General features: G+C 44.2%; 1 protein-coding gene across 2 annotated transcripts; it reads right to left on the reverse strand.

Moving 5' to 3' along the window:
- Nucleotides 1-640: 640 nt before the first annotated feature.
- On the reverse strand, nucleotides 641-18,993 carry ZNF507 (zinc finger protein 507). Of its 2 annotated transcripts, none has more exons than XM_081963217.1 (8): nucleotides 18,961-18,993; nucleotides 15,113-15,352; nucleotides 12,459-14,521; nucleotides 10,583-10,688; nucleotides 8,591-8,705; nucleotides 6,927-7,031; nucleotides 6,159-6,293; nucleotides 641-5,329 (listed from the first exon to the last, which is right to left on the reverse strand). In XM_081963217.1, exons 3-8 carry the CDS (start codon nucleotides 14,514-14,516, stop codon nucleotides 4,966-4,968), a joined length of 2,883 nt encoding a protein of 960 aa, XP_081819343.1. In that variant the 5' UTR covers nucleotides 14,517-14,521; nucleotides 15,113-15,352; nucleotides 18,961-18,993; the 3' UTR covers nucleotides 641-4,965. The 2 variants fall into 2 exon arrangements, with proteins under 2 accessions (XP_081819343.1, XP_081819344.1); XM_081963218.1 differs by having other exon boundaries at nucleotides 5,212-5,329; nucleotides 6,131-6,293.

Genomic DNA, 18,993 nt, shown 5'->3' on the forward strand with positions numbered 1-18,993 from the left:
GTCTGTCTGTCTGTCTGTCTCTCTGTCTGTCACAAAACTATTCATCCATCCATTCTCCAACCAAAACAAATCAGTCTATCCATTCATCCATCCCAAAAAATAAATCTGCCTGTCTATCCATCCATTCAAAACGATCTCTCTCTCTCTCTCTCTCTTCCTTCCTTCTTTCTTTCTTCTTTCTTTCTTGGTAGCTATCCAAAGGCCCATCCTTGACAACAGAGGAGTGAGACATCCTAGTCTGGATTAAGCATGTGTGATCCTAGTTCCCTCCGAACCATTATTAACCAACACTAAAGGTGGCTCTAGTCAGGTTAGGTAAACCCCCGTAGTTGCACTTTTTGGAACAAAGTGTGATTCAGCCATGGGTTGGCATGGTTTTCCCATGTTGAATTAAATTGCTACACTTCATAATTTATCTAAGTAAGGTTCCCAGTTGCAACTTGGCTCCAGACGCAGAACTAACGGATGGGGGGTATCCGGTTTCTTTTGTACTTTTAAATCTTCTGTGACCAATTCCTATTTCTTTGTAGAATGCCTTTCAGGTTGCAAGCGCTGGGGAGGGTTTCCATGTAAAACAAAACAAAATCGCCATCTATTTTTGCTCTTTAACGAGATTGCTGGCTATCCATTTTTTTTTTTAACCAACAGAAAAATGGGAGTTTCACCGCTTTGCTGTGTTCGCTTTTCGAGTGGTTCATCTCACAACAAATCAAGAGCCTGCTACCGATGTAATCAACAAAGGAGTTTATTTCCAAAATACAATTAGTCAATACATGACAAAACTTCTGTAAAAGTAAAATAAATTATTCTAATGTTGTTCAGTATCTCGTAAGGTAGTCAAAGTAGCTGTATACAAAGCCTGCGTCCGTCGTTTCTAAACAACACAAATCTAAAGAGAGTTTTAAGGCATGCAGTTTAATGTGCGGAGCTTACAAAATAAGCCATCCTATCAGTAAGATACAATGAGAGAGAGAGAGAGAGAGAAATAAAAATAAAAGAACAACAAGTCTGTGATCTTCTACATGTCAGTTTTCTATACGCTTTATACTTTGGCTATAAAAAGCAGTGCCATTGTATTACAATTCTTTTTCTTTAAAAAAATATAAATGTATCCATGCTCATGAATATCAAATGCAAAAGTCTATTAAATATATTTTTAACATTACTTTGAGCACCGACTGTACAGTTTATTCATTTATTTAGTGATTAAATAAGAGCTTTAAAATTCAGAAACTGGCAGTCACTTCACTGGTCTCTCTCAAGGGAAAGACGCCGTGGTGTGAAGCGGTAAAAAAATAGCCTCTCTCGGCCAAAGCTGTTAATGCCATACTTAGTTGTGGAAAGCAGGGCCCTGTTAAGTATAATATTGTTTTCCAGGTAACCTATTGAAAGCAATCTTATGGAATGAGCCGAGACTGAGTCTACTCTGACAGGAGAGCAGAGTGTGAATTGCACGGGTGCTTCTCGTATCCTAGATGTCTGATGTATTTCTGCATCCACTAAGGTTCAAGCCATGTTTGCATAATATCTGCATATCTCAAGACCAAACCATCTACAGGGTAGCATTTCCTAGGGGGAAAAAAATTACAAACCCAGGCTTGCTTTCTATGGGGTTATTTTTTTTATATGCGCCTTATCTAAATACCACCTGTCGTGCACAAATATCCAGTGAGTGCAAATGTGGTTTCAACCACTTCTCATATTTTTCTTTACTGGCCAATGCAGAGTTTTCCAACTGGGTGGTTCGGCTTGAAGCAGGCTGATTCTTTAGCACAGCATGTATTCAGTACAATATGTTGAATATAATTGGAGGCTACCACGGAATAAGCTGGCTCTCTAACTCTTCTTGATAAACTCTGCCTCCCTAACAAGAGTATATAAATAACTACAGCTTGAAGTATAAATGTTTATACTTGAAGTTTACCTGTAAGAACTAGAAACTAAAGCCGACTTTTTAATTTGGAGCACTGAGTTCGGCTCCTACATAAATTAAAACAAACAGTATAATTAGCGAGTTCTATACCAAAACTGAAAAAAGAAGACATGCTATATATCTGAAAAGTGCTTTTTGATTTAAAAAAAAAGAAGGAAATTAATGACATCCAAATAAGGTACATCTCAACATTGGTTTCCCCCCCCCTAAGGCAAGTAACATGATCAATAAACCTCTTTCAGGCTCAAGACTGAAAAATGTCAGTTTAAAATTGGTTGGCTTCCTGTGCAAATAAAGGTAATGTCACTCTTTTAGTACTGGCTAATCCCTTAATTTCTTATTTTAAAAATTCTCTGAGTTTGTTTAACGGTGCGAGTTAAAGATTACATACAGAAAATACACTTATTCCTCGTGCATTTAAAAAAAAACCTACATGCCTACCAATTAACTTCAACAGGACCTTCACTGCTGTTATATACTGTAAGCATATACTTTCACAATTTTCTTGTAGTGTATTAAAGAGGCATGATCTGTTATGAAGAATGAAAATAAACAAAAAAACAGCTACCATGGCTTGAAAGAGAAAATCAAAAATGAAATTTTAACCTGGGTAATTCATAACAGAGCCTAACCAGGTTACAATAAACAGATGGTTTGTTCTAATAAAAAGGAGATAAAATATTGATCTTTTTTTTTTAGTATGAGTGCAGATACTTAAAGAAATACCCCCAAATTTCCTCTTTTGCAAGCACATCAGAAATCCATGCTGAGGATCAAATGTCAATGGAAAAATGAATCCACTATCTTAAAACCCATTCTAACCAGTCTCATTTCCATTTTCTTGACTTGGAAAGTCAAGTACTGTACAGTATCCTGAAATGGCACATTCCCTCAGTTTCTCCTTAGACGAGAAATATCTAACCTTGACAATTTTATGACTTGTGCACTTCAACTCCCAGAATTCCCCAGCCAGTTGGCTGAGGAACTCTGGGAACTGAAGTCCACAAGTCTTAAAGTTGCCAAGGTTGGACACCCCCATCTTAGATGTTCTTTAAAAAAAAAGTATCTCCAGCAACCTTAATCCATGCATCTTAAAAGTTACTGTGGTTGAGAAAAGCTGCCTTAAAGGACACCTTGGAAACAGTCACATTCTACATCCTATCTAACCGTAATCCTAACCTGACATATTCCTGTAAATCAAAAATGAGTAACTTGTTTGGTGGCAGAAGATTATATCTCATTTAAAAGTAAAAGGTCGGGCAAGGGAAAAAGCTGTCATTTTCTTCTGATTTTTCTTTTTCTTTTGGCAAGAATGGGTACCAGGTATCTGGGGTGAGGGAAGCAGGGAAGGAGACACCCAACTCAAGTAGCACTGTAAAAACTATGAGGTTTTAACCCTGCAAAATTACAAATATAAATAGGTCAATAAATAGACAAAAGGAATATATCTCGCAAGTTTGGCAAAATGATTCAAAATTGCATACAAAGCGACTTGTTAAGCAGCCAGCTACTTGAGTGAAAGAAAAGGCAGTAGGCGTGACATGAGCTGAGAGAACTGTTAAAAGGAAGCATCCAACTACATTTCACATGAAGAATAACATTGGTTTTGTAGTACTGAGAAGAGGCTCTGTAAATAGCATGGAAATCACTGGTGGAGAGAGACATCCATGGCATAAGACGGGGTCTCCAAATGTGGCTGTTTTCAAGACTTGTGGACTTCAACTCCCAGATTCTGGAAGCTGTAGTCCATAAGTCTTAAAAGTTGGCAAGAATGGAGACCCCCGGCATAGAGGTTGTAACATTGGAGCTCACTGCTAAGAATGCACAAAACCTTGTGTTGCCTTTTACCTTCCTGAGGTTTCCCCACCCCCACCACGCAAAAAAAAACAAAACAAAACAAAAAGATGAGAAAGAAGGGACAAAGGAGCAAAATTAACCTTCGTTCTCATTTTGATGAAACAATCCCTCTCTCAGATTAAAAGCTGCCTGAGACTGGAAGGGACCTATTGGTAAATCCACCAGGTTGATTTTTTTAAAAGTTGGAGTTGCAATGGTCTTTTGTATAAAGATTTTGCAATGTTATTTAACGGGGGGGGGGGGGAGGGGGGGGGAGGGAAGAGATCCCTTTCATTGCACTGATTCCGAGTTGGATTAACATTTTATCTTGTATCTTGTGGCCCTTCTAAAATGATGCATGCTTAAGCACACTGAAAGGAAATCCTAATAAATATCTGTTTAACCTATGTACTGGTAGAACGGGAAACAAAAATTTGGCTAAAGAGGGCCCAATGACATACTTGCTTTTCTATCGCATCAAAGAAAAAGAATTAACCAGCCAAATATATATATATATTTTACCAAGAGGCAGAACTTATTTTATGTCGCTTGATGTAGCAAAAAGAGTTTTGCCTGGAAAACCCATCGGTTGCGATGGGAAGCCTAAGAACTAACCAAGGCTTCCGTCCTCAGAAACGGCTGCTTTCTGGTCACATCAAGATGGTTTTCTTTAAAACTTACCTTAAAGCAGATTTTTATGCCCTCTGGATGCATTTCTAGGTAGAAAGGTTAAATCCCTTTTTTTTTGTTAATTCCTCTATGCCACTATCGTTTTGGGTCAATAATAGGCATTAAAAACAGTTCTGTGGGTAGAAGGTAATGTCTGGATTTTTTTTTAATACTGTAAACGCAGCATTATCCGTGTCAGGGTTTCTTGTAAAATAACTTGCTCTTTTGCGGATAAGAGAGGCTTCGGATGGAGGCAGGAAACAAAGATGCTGAAGAAAAGCACTTTGAGCAAATAAATATGTACACGTACATACATGCTTATTCCTAAGTTCTTCGATTTAGCAAGTCTTGCAGGCAAAGCTGGAGATCTGGAGTGAAGGGAACTTTGTCTAGTTCAATGATATTTCCACACGGGCAATTTGGAAGACGCGCGGACTTCAACTCCCAGAAACCCCTAGTCGGCATGGCTGACTGGGGAATGCTGGGAGTTGAAGTCCAGACATCTTCCAAGGTGGAGAACCATTGATTTAGCTTATACTTTGAGTTGCTGCATGGTCCTTATTGAGGATGATGTTGATGATTTCCCCTTCGTGTTCTTTCATATGGTCCAACAAGTTCTCTTTGCTGGTGGACTCAAACCCACAGATGCAACAGCAGAAGAGCAGGACACAGTATTCTGAGCCCAGGTAGGACAGGCCTGCGGCCTTCTCTGAACCGCTTGAGGTATTGGTTGTAGAAACTTGATCCTGATGGTGGTCAGAACTCAGTATTTTGTTCGCTGTCGGCTTAGGAGAGTTTGAAAAAGACAAGCCTTCGGAGCTACTGGTGAAAGGAATGGCATCGCCTTCCAAAGTCTTGGTTACTTTCTTCCCAGTAAGCTGACCCAGTAGCCTACAAGACAAAGGGAAAAAGTTGTTCAATTTTAACTAGCTGATAACCAGGCGTTGCCCGGAACAAATCCCCCTTACCAGAGGGAGCCCCCTTGCTTTTTTGTTTGTTTGTTTAAAAACCAATCCCCCTTACCAGAGGGAGCCCCCTTGTGGAGTACTGTGAAGCCGTGATCATAGCAATTCCACTGTGCTGTACAGTAGAAGTCATTTTAAGGCACAATAGGCTGTATCTTAACAGAACTTCAATCCAAAATGCACACTATCACTGTCAAAAATACTGTGATTTGACACTATAGTTATAATTCATTCCTTTTCATTTCAGCGGCCCAGGAGTTCCAGAGTTATGCTGGAACACATACACACAGATACAAACATGTACCCATATCCATCCATCCATCCATCCATCCATCCATCCATCCATCCATCCATCCATCCATCCATATTCATGGAACACTCAAGAGAGGGGAAGATTGTTCGATACTAGACACAATATTGAAAAATGACCTGAGTTATATTCTGCATTTCCTCAAAAGTGCTGCAACATTATCTTCAAACTGTTATTAAATATCCCCTTATTTTTTAAAAAGAAATTTAGAAGCTTTGCACAAGGAGAGTTGTCTCGGACAGCCAGATGGGTGGCATATAAATTTCATAAATAAACAAAGAGGCCAGCAATCAAAGTCATCCATTTTCATCATCCATCCATCCATCCATCAATTTTTGATTACATTCCTTCTCTCAACCCGGGGTTTAAAAGGGTGATATTCCATCGTGGTTTTGGATCGAGTCTGGTGTCACAAACCTAAACGGGGACTGCCGATCGCACACACCTGCCGCTTTGTGAAATGGCATCGTTAATAGCTTTATTCACTTGTTCATAGTTATAGTTTTCATCACTTGCATGTTTCCACATGTGAGACTTAAGGGAAGGAGGGTGGCTGCATACATATCCGCAGAGAGAACACCTGAAATAACAGCAACAGGATGCAAAAGTTATTACGAGTGTAAACACATACTATTGCAAAGCATTATTATTGGACCAGTACTCTATTTTGCATTTAAACCTGGCTTATCTGGAATTACAGTTTAACATTTTAAAGAAGCTCTACAGGGCCCCTGCCCCAGCTGTAATTCTGTCTCAGGGCAAATATATAGTCCTATCTAATGTGACAGATTAGCTAGTAAAATGGACTTTTAAGGATGCAGGGTTGCAAATAGCATCCAAAAGTAAATCGGAGTCCAAAGCAAAGTATTGCTCAAAGTTCCAATTTATTAAGAGAGCCATGTTGGCACATCTGGGAAAACCAGAATCTGAAAGCTTCCCGGTTTTCCCCACCTAGTTGAAAGTTCAAGATCTTGCCCTCACCCCCACAAGTCCATCACATGGTCCAATCTCCTACTGCCATGCTGGCAGTTCTACCCATCCAATTCCAGACAGTTTAGGTTGCTGACGGCAACACAAAGACTAAAAAGGTAACACAAACCAAGCAATAAGAATAGATCCAAAAGAAACTTTGAGAATTGTAACCCTGTTGTTTAGCCACAGAACAAGATTGCTGCTGGTGCTGCTGTCTCGGTGTGAGCTATTTGTTACCTACTTGAACTGCTCCATTAACTGCACTGCCTGATGCTCTTGTGGGTGGCGTCTCATATGACACTTCAAGCTATTCATACTCGTGGTGGCGAAGTCACAGACGCGGCATCTGAACAAAAGCAAAGAAAGGAATGATTCTAGCAGTCTTGCATCCCCTTGGCATTTTAATGTCCCAAGGTTAAAAAAATAAAAATAACTTTTTTGGGGGGGGGGGGGGAATTAGCAGTGCTTCTAGGCTTGATCCCTTGCAATCCAGTAGTCAAACACGGCTTTCCTTTAGTTCCAAACTCACTTTCTGCAGTGATAGAAACAAAATTCTGGTGGGGGAATTCAAGAGGTGACCGTCGGCAAAAGGCTGGTCAAGTTTATTAAGAGACGGCTGCCATTAAGATTGCAAAATCACAAGTCAAAAACCCATTCCTTGCTCTTCAAGCAGAGGGACAGATGGCTGCCAAAGTCTAAAAACCCCGCAGCCTTTGCAAAAATGACTGCTGAATTGTTTAATATGACAGGATGGGGAAATATAGGGACCGTAGCCCTGCGACGGAATTTTAACAATTAAATTAAAAAGCAGATTTAGATTTATTTCTATTTCAGCCCTTGCATTCCTTTAGAATGCAATCTCCAAAATGTTCCTCAGAGGTTGTTCTGTCCTAGGCTTCCCAAGATCATGAAGCAGACACCTCGTCCTCATAAAACCCCTTTTATTTAGGTTAAAGGGAATTCCTCTCCAGCAAAGTCCCAGCCAACAGTCTTTCATGAGATTTCACAACTACAGACCTTTATGAGGCTTGGAGAGCTGCCAGGCCAATATCTTCCAAACGCCCCTCTGTAGCAGACAATACTTGGCAAGAAGTCAGGAACAGATCTTCACCCAAATGAATTAAACTCATGGCCTCCTGCAAACTCCCCTCCCCTTTCGCTCCTCTTTATTCCCTATAGGAGGGACCATCCACCGTCCACCTGTGCCTTTACTCGTGAATCGGCCTTTGTTCCTTAACTGTTCCCTTCTGCTGGCAGCTCTGCGCATGCGCAGATCGGGAACAGGCTCCACCTGTTCTTCTGCCCCATTGATCTCCGACTCCAAAGGCAGCTGATAACTGTTGGACGGCCCCCTCCTGGCCCCACTTCCACTTCCAAAGCAGATCCCTCGTCAGAACCTTCCCCAGACTCCTGGACTGGCCCATATTCCTCCCCAACCTCCTCACTGTCTGAGTCTGCCACCAGCTCCGCCGGCTGCTGGCGGGCCACAACAGAAGTGACTTTGGCTTGGCAAAACTCATCTGACTGCTTTCAAGCTCTCTCCGAATGTTTTAAATGGAATATTCTCAATGTTCAGGTGTGTTTTGCAAACGGGGTCTCTAGAAAAACTGGGCTTAACCCACTTGCTTTAACAAGTTAGTGGGTAAAATTGAGGTTTGAATTCTGCCAATGAAAACAGATGACATCAAGGGCAAGCAGATGCGTAGGAAACGGTGCGTAGAAGGCTGGGGGGGGGGGATTCTAAGCGTGTTGCAAGAACAAATCCCTCATCGTTTATGCCCTTCTCCAAAATCAGAATATTTCAAATCGCCCGCTGCAATTTGCTGCTGCAAGGGACCCATTAAGAAATGAACGAAACAAAACCGGCTGAAATTCCCCGGGTATAAAAATACCGATGATCTTCACCTGTACGGCTTATCTGAGTTGTGAATCCGTCTGTGATTCCTCACGCCAACATACGTTGTGCTCGTGTAATCGCAAATGTCGCAACGGTAAAGTTTCTGGACCGAAATCTTCTCCCCTGTAATAAGAACACCAGAAGACGTTTGTTCTCCTTCAACATTGGTTTCTACCAGGCCCCAATTAGATGCTTGTGAGAACCCTCTTAAGCTGCAAATGAAACGCGGGGAAGGACACGGTGCATCGTGACCCTCTGAGAGTGGAAGACAGGCTGAGCTATGCTGATGGCCAGCTACTCTTTATTAAATTTATATGATGCCTATCTTGCTATCGAGAGAAACTCGGGGTGGCCTTGATGACCTCATCCTCTTCACCCTTTCCAGCCAGGTAGATTGGCAGGTCTCATGCCACAACTTTTAAGGGATGCTGCCTTTCAATGCGCCATGGTGGCGCGGTGGTTAGAGTGCAGTACTGCGGGCTACTTCTGCTGACTGCTGGCTGCCTGAAATTTGGCAGTCCGAGTTTCATCAGGGTTGACTCAGCCTTCCCTCCTTCCGAGGCGGGTAAAATGAGGAGCCAGATTGTTGAGGGCAAGAGGCTGACTCTGAAATCCGCTTAGAGAGGGATGTAAAAGCACTGTGAAGTGGTATATAAGCCTAAGTGCTGCTGCTGTTATCTTGAATCACCTGCTGTTCATCCTTCAGTGGTTCAAAGCCCTTTCCTGAGTTGTTTCTAGAACCCAATACCATCCCTGTATTGCCGCGATCGAAACTGGACACTTCTTGCTCTGCCATTTGTGTAATGGTCATCCTCTGTGTAATCAGAAGGTAGGATATCTTGATGAATTATTCAAACCCTGCCTCCTCCCCCCATCTGCACTATTCAGGTGACACCGAGGGCGCAGGTTAAACCTCAATGACCCTCAGAGAGAGTGCTAATGATCGGAGGACTGCAAGGAATATAAACCCTTCCATTCTCCAGCAGTCAGTCAGAACGGAGGCGGCTTCATGGATGAGGAGCGAAACCCCTTCAAGAGAAAAACGAATTCCCTCCAGTCCTGGGCACTGGGGATCCCTTTAATGTTTATAAGTGCCACCGTGATGCACAGAAACTTTGATGATTTTCTAGGCAGGGAAAGCATGTTCCTGCTCAAACAATTGGCATGATGCTGTGCTTTATATATATATATAGGCAGCATCTGTTTGACAAGAGGGTTTCCTTCCTGCAATTGTCTCTTAATTTGATTGCAAAGGGCTTCCAAAATGATTTGGGAAGCGAGGATTCTCGTTTAATGAATGCCATTAAAAAGGAAATGGTGTTAATTGAAGGCAGGCTCCTGACACAAGGTTTTCAAATAAAAAAGGTACTTTAAGATACTAGACCAGGCAGGAAAAATCCCACCCCTCTTGAGCAATCAAGAAAAAAATGCAGACAAATACTAATCTCTGCATCCAAATGAAGGAATAAGAAAAAGGACCTCCCATCTCAAATAAAGGTAAAGATAAAGGTTCCCCTGGCACATATGTGCTAGTCGTTCCTGACTCTAGGGGGCAGTGCTCATCTCCGTTTCAAAGCGGAAGAGGCAGCTCTGTCCAAAGATGTCTTTGTGGTCATGTGGCATGCTGAAGGTGCACGGAACGCTATTCCCTTCCCACCAAAGGTGGTCCCTATTTTTCTACTTGCATTTTTTACGTGCTTTCGAACTGCTAAGTTGGCAGAGGCTGAGACAAGTAACCAGAGCTCACTCCGTTACATGGACTAGGGATTCGAACCGCTGAGCTTTCTGATCGACAAGCTCAGTGTCTTAGCCATTGAGTCACCCTCAAATAATACATCATTATTCAGTGACAAAAGGCCTTAAATGAGGATAGCTGAGAAACATTCCCCAGGTAAGAGAGGAGCATCCTGGCCCTTCTCCCAGTCACTCAGGTTGAGAGCCACGGGGCGCAAGGGGAACCCAATCCAACCCGCAAAACTAGCCAACGAGATAGACAGTACCAACTCTTTCATCTGCTTCGCTGCAAGCCATTAGGCTGTCAAACGCTGGGGCCGCATACATATCTGGGAGACAGTGCTGCTCTCTTTCGTGACTGCGCAGCTGACTCTGGAACACAAAACAGTCGTATAAATGTTAAAACGATGTTAATCTCTAACCGCCAAACTCAGTTGGGCATTCTTTTATGACATAAGCATTAATGACAAGTGGATGAACTAACGACGTCCGTGCAGGACTCAAAGCCACCATTTAACAGCGGTTTGATAACTAAACCCATATGGGTTGGATGCCTCCATCTTGCTAGATTGTCAGTCCTAGTGTCAGGCCTGCAGCGGTTCCTTTAAGAATCTTTGGCCTGCCACTCTCTCTCTTCTAGCTTCATCTTTAGTATGCATATTCATTAGGGGGGGGGGAGGTTATTCTTTGTCTCCACACCTTGGCACCTGACCGGAACCAGCGGGGTGGAGATGACAGCGTGGAAGAAGAAGATTGGAGCATGTGATGGAGTAGTGGGTGTGGGGACAAGATCATGAACTTTCAACTGGGTGGGAATCCTAGGTAACTTCCAGAATTGGGATTCCACAGATGTGCCAACAGGTCTGACTTATTAAATTGGAACTCTAAGGAAAGGTTTGCCTTGGACTCTGATTTAATTCTGCATGATACTTGGAACGCTGACACCTCGTTTGAAAGTCGAAACAGCTTAGTTCACACAGCACGAGGTGCCAATGTGTAGACTCGGTCAATATCTAATCCTAATGAAGAGAATGTGGGGGCTGTCAGACCTGCAAGCCACCTTTTCTTTTTGGATTTCAGGCCTGCCACACTTCCTACTGTGGGAAAATGGGAGAGGGGATTATATGGAGTTGGGTGATGTGTAGCCATAACAACATTCTTTCTCAGAAAGTCAAGGTCGCTTTTGTCCCTGCACCTGGGCGGACATGGATGGGAGGAATCTCTCTTCGTGGCAGTGAAGGACTGGACCATGTGATGGGATTTGTGGGTGTTGGGGGCAGGGTCTTGAACTTTCAACTGGGTGGGAAAACCTGGAAGCTTTCAGATTCGGTTTTTCCCAGATGTGCCAACACGACATCTCTAATAAAGTGGAACTTTGAGGAAACTCAAGCCTCGGAGGTTTATTTCGTTGGGGGTGTTTTTTGGAACCCTGACAGGGAAAGTTATTGCATATAATAAGATGAGTTAGGGGGAAATCCTATGAGATAATTTTCAATCTATTTTCAATCAGTGTTTTTCAAACTTGGCAACTTTTAAGCTATGCTGATTTCATATCCCAGAACCAACATGCCAGACTGCAGCCTGGCATGTTGACTTGGCAAGGACTCTCGGAGAGTCACGAACCAATTAAGCAAACTAATTCTCTCCTGCAAACTCCACTCCCCTTTCGCTCCTCTTTTATTCCTTCTGGGAGGGGCCGTTCATCATCTACCTGTGGCTTTACTCCCAAATCGACCCCTGTCCTTTGTATGGCAACTCTGCGCATTCGCAAACTGGGAATAGGCTCCAGCTGTTCCTCTGCCTCACTGATGTCTAACTCTGAAGGCAGCTGATAACTGGCATATGGCTCTGGCACCTTCTCTGCCTCCAACACAGAGCCCTCATCAGAGCCTTCCCCAGATTCCAGGACTGGCCCATGTTCCACCCCAGCCTCCTCACTGTCCGAGTCTGCTGCCAGCTCTGTTGGCCACTGGCGGGCCACAATTGTCCCCACAAGCAGGACCACAATCCAAAAGCACAGTGGTGGGTTGTATAAAACGAGCAGAGGAAACCAACTTGCCACTCTACCAATTCACATCAATTCTAAGCACCCAAGCTGGCTGTTTAGGCCGGACAATTAACACAAAGCACAGCTTTGTTCACCTTGTAATGAAAGGATTCCTCACACTGCTTACACTGGTACATTCGGGTTTTGCAATGGTTGATCATGTGGCTTTCTAAATCCTTGCTGTGGTCGGCGACATGCTCACAAATCGGACACTGATAAGGCTGCCTCTGCCGATGTACCCGCAAATGCTGTTTGATGTATCCTTTGTTGCCACTGCTGTAGTGGCATAAGCGACACCGGAAGGGCCGTTCTGCGTCGGGGATGTATTCCACCAGACTGCTCCCCAACACGCTGGCATCCCCCGACGGTTGGCACTGGACATTATCTTGCAGCTCCTTCAAAATGTCATCGTCAGAGGCATTTTGGTCTGTCCTCTCTTTCAATTTCTCAATCACGGTCAGCAACGACATGCTGATGCCCATTTTAATGGGGACTTCGGAGAGCTCCGGTTTATCCTTCTGCAGTTCCACCAAAGTCCGTTCCTCTTGGTGCAGGCTACTCAATTCCTCCGTCTTCAGGGAGGCGATCCGTTTAGAATGGCCTAAATAGCCGCCGTCGGGAGGCCTCTGCCCAGCCTCCGAACTTAAAGGATTTACGTCGGCGAAAGCCCGGAAGCTGGATCGGGCAAGCTCCGCGGCTCGGATTGGCATAGTAACCAGGGCTTCGGCGGCTAGCGAGTGCAGCCTCAAAGATTCTGAATTGGTTCTCCTCCGGGCAGGGGGAGCATTTTCATCAGCTGTTTTAGCCCGGATGGGATTCATGTTATCTTCGGCCTTTTCCGTGCTGCTCCACCCAATGATAACTTCTTCAATTTCAATCGAATTCTTATCCATGTGATAAACGTCGTCCGACGCATCCCGTCCAGCCGGAGGGTGTTCAGGGACGGCGTCCACGGAATAATGCAAGACGCTATCCATGACTTCGTTCTGCAAGGCAGGCTCTTCGGCGCTGGGCAGACGCTCCACAATGACGTTAACGTGGCCCTTTTTGTTTGGGCTGCAGTGGATGATTTTCTGGGCCGAAGAAAGCAAGCTGTCAGCCCCCAAATGATCTGGGTCAAGATCTTCATGCGACGACACGCTCTCCTCTAACAATCGGTCTGCAGGGGAAAGCGCAGCCGGCTGACTGAGGGCTGATTCTTCTTTGACCGGCTCTTCTGTTTTGAAAGCCATCGGCTCAGGGCTGCACAGGCGAAGTTGCACAGGCGAGTTGTTGCAGAGTCCCGCTTCGTTATTGTCTAGAGACAGGACGACGGTATCCAACCGAGCGGAATCCGACAAGGCAGCTTGCTCTTTTTCTTCCTCGAATATGGGATACGAGCAGTTCACCTCGCCCGCGTGCTTCCACGCGTGCGTCTTCAACATTCGCTGTTGCCCGCACGTATAGCTGCAAATCAAGCAACGGTACATGCCGTATTGCTCATAGGTGTACCACTTCCGCCTTCCCTTCTCAGGCACTTGGGGAGGAGGCTGCATCTCGTGATCGGTGCCGATGATGACTTTTTCTACCGGCCCGGGCAAAGCAGTAACGGACACGTCAACGCCATGCTCTTCCTTCAAGAGGGCGTGGATTTTGTTGCTGTTCTCCGGGTGACTTCGAATGTGGCTCTCAAAATCTTCGACGCTCCGGGTGGTGAAACTGCAGACGGAGCACATGAGCATGACCTCGTTCTGCTGGCCGTGTTGTTTCATGTGCTCCTGTAAGAGGGGGAGAGTGGGCGACACGGACTTGCAGAGGCTGCACTCGTAGCAAAGGACTTTCCGTTTGCTCTGAGGAGGATCGTCCATCGTGTAATAGTCTTCTATATTGATGGTGCCCAGAGCAGGCAATTCCAGGGCTTTGGATGGGACCTCTGGAAGGCCGGTGGTGTCGGGGTACAAGCGTTTCTTCCCGATTAAAACGCATTTCTGAGACTTTTCACTCTCGACAATTTTGCTGAGTTTTTGGATGACCTGGATGAGGGGATCGGGTTTACACTTCAGCGGGTCGTCGGCGTTCTCTGCCGATGAGCTTACGATGGCTTCGGAAATCAGGACGGCTTCCTGTTCCCTCAGATTTGAGATTAGGGCAATGATGTTACTGCCTTCTTCCATAATACCTACAATGGAAATAAATAAATAAACAAACATCTGGCAACTCTGTGCATGCGCACCCTGGGAACATGCTCCAGCTGTTTGTCTGCCTCACTGATGTCCGACTCTGAAGGCAGCTGGTAACTGGCATACGGCTCTGGCCTCCTCTCTGCCTCCGACACAGAGCCCTCATCAGAGCCTACCCCAGACTCCAGGACTGGCCCATGTTCCTTCCCAACCTCCTCACTGTCCGGATCTGCTGTCAGCTGTGCTGGCCGCTGGCAGGCCACAACAGCTCATAACCCCAGACATTATCACTAGCTGGCAAAATCACAAAGCTGCATCTTGCTTAATTTGGCCCTGCCATGTGGTGGAATTCACTAGGGACAGCAATTGCATTTGGAAGAGTTAGCAGTGAAAGGAAATCGGGCTACCAAAGAACAAGAGTGGCTGGACATCGGGTAATAAAGCTGACACCAGGCAGATCACAGAAAAATTCAAAGAAGTAATGCCAGATGCAAAGATGTGGAGAGACCGGGCTCAAAGAATCACCAGGAGTCAGACATGATAAATGGACATCATCATTATCAACATCATCTTTCACATGATGGACTTACCAGGTTCTTGCCAGTCCAACAGATGGTTTAAGAGGGAAGGGGTTCGGAGACAATTTTTCCTTTTGCCGGCTCCAGCACTCTTCTTAGCTGCTCTTCGGTTCTATTCTTACAGGTGATTATTGCTGATGTTCCCATGCGCCAGTGCACAGCATTGCTCATTGGAACAACTGTTGGTGGAGCCCTTGCATCTTCTTTGTGAATTCTCTCCTCATGCTAACTGAAAACATTCATGGCAGTAACCTGGGACAAAGATATAGTTGGTTAAGTCTCTCTTTAGAGTAGAAGAAAGAAGTTCATCTTTTCTACAGCATCGTGCAACATTATTTTGTTTTAGAAATGAAAATGTTATCTATTAAAGACTGCTGAGTGTATAATCTTGGATTTTGCAAGAACCATTTAAATAGGAGCCAGCCATGTGCAGCAGCTGCCAGAAAAGCCAACACAGTTCTAGGCTGCATCAACAGAGGGATAGAATCAAGATCAGGTGAAGTGTTAATACCACTTTATAATGCCTTGATAAGGCCACACTTGGAATCCTGCATTCAGTTCTGGTCGCCACGATGTAGAAAAGATGTGGAGACTCTAGAAAGAGTGCAGAGAAGAGCAACAAAGAGGATTAGGGGACTTGGTGGCTAAAATGGTTGCAGGAATTGGGTATGTTTAGTTTAATGAAAAGAAAGACAAGGGGAGACATCATTAGCAGTGTTCCAATATCTCAGGGGCTGCCACAAAAAGATGGAGTCAAACTATTCTCCAAGGCACTTGAGGGTAAGACAAGAAGCAATGGATGGAAACTAATCAAGGAGAGAAGCAACTTAGAACTGAGGAGAAACTTCCTGACAGTTAGAACAATTAATCAGTGGAACAACTTGCCTCCAGAAGTTGTGAATGCCCCAACACTGGAAGTCTTTAAGAAGATGTTGGATAGCCATTTGTCTGAAGTGGTGTAGGGTTTCCTGCCTAACCAGTGGGTTGGACTAGAAGACCTCCAAGGTACCTTCCAACTCTGTTATTCTCTTCTATTCTCTTCTGCCTATTATTAAATTAATTTTCAAATCAGTCTTGATTCTTGGCTACGGTCTGGATGAGACCCTGCCTCTTTGCTGGCAACATTTTCAGAGGTGGCTTTAATAGCCAGTCATCCTCTTCCAATAGCTGAGAGTGACTGGCCCAACATCATCCAGGTGGCTTTGAGCCTAAAGCAGAACTAGAAATGTATCCTGGTATGGGTGCTTTTAACTACCACACCAAACTGGTTCACAAAGCCATTCCTTTCATAATTTAGGGCCAAATTACCTTCAGGGCCTTCAACCATGATAGAAAGCTTTGCAGACCAAAACTGAGCATCTTGAATTAGCTTGGGAAACAATCAGTAAGCAACAAGCTGTTTAAACAATATCCTTATCCATGCCATCATTCTTGCCCAACTGCAATTGAAAAGATTTTCTTCGTGTGTTTAAGGTTACTGACCCCTGCACTAGGGGACTTGCGGAAGTCACTTTCTCTCAGGCCAGCCTATCTCTCAGGAAAACCGATAGGGAGAATACTGTGTCTATTGCCTTGAGCTACTAAATGCAAGGCAGAACATAGATCAAATAAATAACATTTTGATCAATCTAATGAAAGTTTCTAGCAATACTGCACTCAAACACGTTAGATGGGTTGGAATTTGGCAGCGACGACTTCCTATGTTAGAAAAAAATAAGTCTGGACAACACAATGGAGAATCCCAGGTTTCCAATTCCTTCATTGACATTTTATAGCCCGAGATACCTAAATCTAACTAGCTTACATTCATACTAGCCTTTTAGATATGACAATTCAATTTGAGGCTAAATGGTGGGATAATTTCACAGGATTTTAAAATCAGTGCTTTGCCTTCAAGGCAGAAGAGGACAGGGAAGGCCGAGTATAGGATGTATGCAAAATGTATGAGAAGCTGAAGCCAACGAAAATCCTTTCATGAAACTCCAAAAACTGGCTCTGAAGGAAGGTTCAAACACAGTCTTTAAAGCAGTAGCCTTTAATTTTGTTTTTTTAAAATACGGAGCACCAATTTAATTGAAGGTCTTTTATTAGCATGGCAATATCACCAGCTCACACCAATTGGAAAGACCTTTGTAGAAAAAAACACTATAAAACAAAGAAAACTCTTGAAGGACAAGTCCATTCACCTGCCATAGCAAGCAAAAGAAAGGGGGGGGGGGGAGGGAAATGCCTAACAGAATCTTCACAACTGACCATTCAGGAAGGAGTTTGACAGACTCCACCAGTCTGCCCCCCCCCCCCCCCCCGCCAAGCCCTGACACCTCCAGATGGGTTTAGAATAGAATAGAATTCTTTACTGGCCAAGTGTGATTGGACACCTAAGGAATTTGACTTTGGTGCCTCTGCTCTCAGTGTACATAAAAAGACAAAATACATTCGTCAAGATGGAATGCACTGCATGACTCTGTTGTTACATCCTCAAACCCCCATAACTTTTAACCTTAAACTGTCTACCGTGGACCTCACTCATTCCTAAGAGGTCAGTAGGAGCGTGCATAAGCACACCAGCATGCCTACAGTCCCTGCCCTACTGTCCCCATTTTTTTGTGTTCTTATTCATGTTTATTCTTATTCCTGTTATCTTGTACATAAGTGACAAACTAAATGAAATGAAATCATAAGGTACAATTGTTTAGACTACAAATCCAAACATTCCCAGCCAAGAGCGTCTATTGGTTGGGAATCATAAGAACTGTAATCTCAGACATCTGGAGGCATGTTGTATTGAGGAATAGAATAGAATAAGAAAAGGAATAGGAAAAGAATAGGATAGGAAAAGGATAGGATAGAATAGAATAAGAAAAGGAATAAGAATAGGAAAATAGGATAGGAAAGGAATAGGAAAAGGATAGAATAGAATAGAATAAAAGGAATAAGAATAGAAAAAGGAATAGGAAAAGGACAGAATAGAGTAGAATAAGAAAAGGAATAAGAATAGGAAAAGGACAGAATAGAATAGAATAAGAAAAAGAATAAGAATAGGAAAAGGACAGAATAGAATAGGAAAAGGATAGAATAGAAAAGGATTAGGAAAAGGATAGAATAGAATAAGAAAAGGAATAAGAATAGGAATAAGAATAGGAAAAGGATAGGATAGAAAAGGAATAGAAAAAGGATAGAATAGAATAAGAAAAGGAATAAGAATTGGAAAAGGAATAGGAAAAGGACAGAATAGAATAGAAGAAGAAAAGGAATAAGAATAGGAAAAGGATAAATTGGATAAATAAATAAATAGAACGTTTGGTTCAAATCCGTAGGGCAAAGATTGTATTATTCTCCACACCCACTTATTTCGGGTGGAGAAAACCCGCGTGGTGATTAACGAAGGGAAAAACGAACGGTCAGGATCGGACTCGCTCAGAAACCACCTTCGCCCACGGCATCCTTCTCTCCCCTTGGCTGGCTCTGTGCCCCGCAGCGAGCCCTATCTCCGCGGGGGAACACGCCACGCTCGGCTTACGGCGTCAAAAGGAGCCAGCCTGGCCAAGCGTCCTCGTGTGAACCGAATTGGGGGGGGGGGGGTAAAGAGGATCCCCACCTGCCGGGCGAAACGGGCTCCGGGGAGACCCCAAACTGCCGACCTCTCCCGCAAGACGGCAGCCTTTTCACCCGCGGGAGGGGAAGAGCCCTTTCCGAGACACCCTCCCTCCCCTCCCTCCCAACGCCTCCCTTCCTCTCTCTCTCTCTCTCTCTCTCTCTCTCCCCGGTCCTTATCCGATGGCTCGCCGGCCTCCCCTCCCCGTCCTCGCCGCCCGCTTTCCCCCGAAGACGGCTCCCCTTCTTCCCCTTTCCCTTCCTACCCCGGCTCTCCCTCCTTCTTCTCTGCGGTAGCC

Source organism: Natrix helvetica, assembly GCF_964273705.1.
Source record: "Natrix helvetica genome assembly, chromosome: 10".
Lineage (NCBI taxonomy): Eukaryota > Metazoa > Chordata > Lepidosauria > Squamata > Natricidae > Natrix > Natrix helvetica.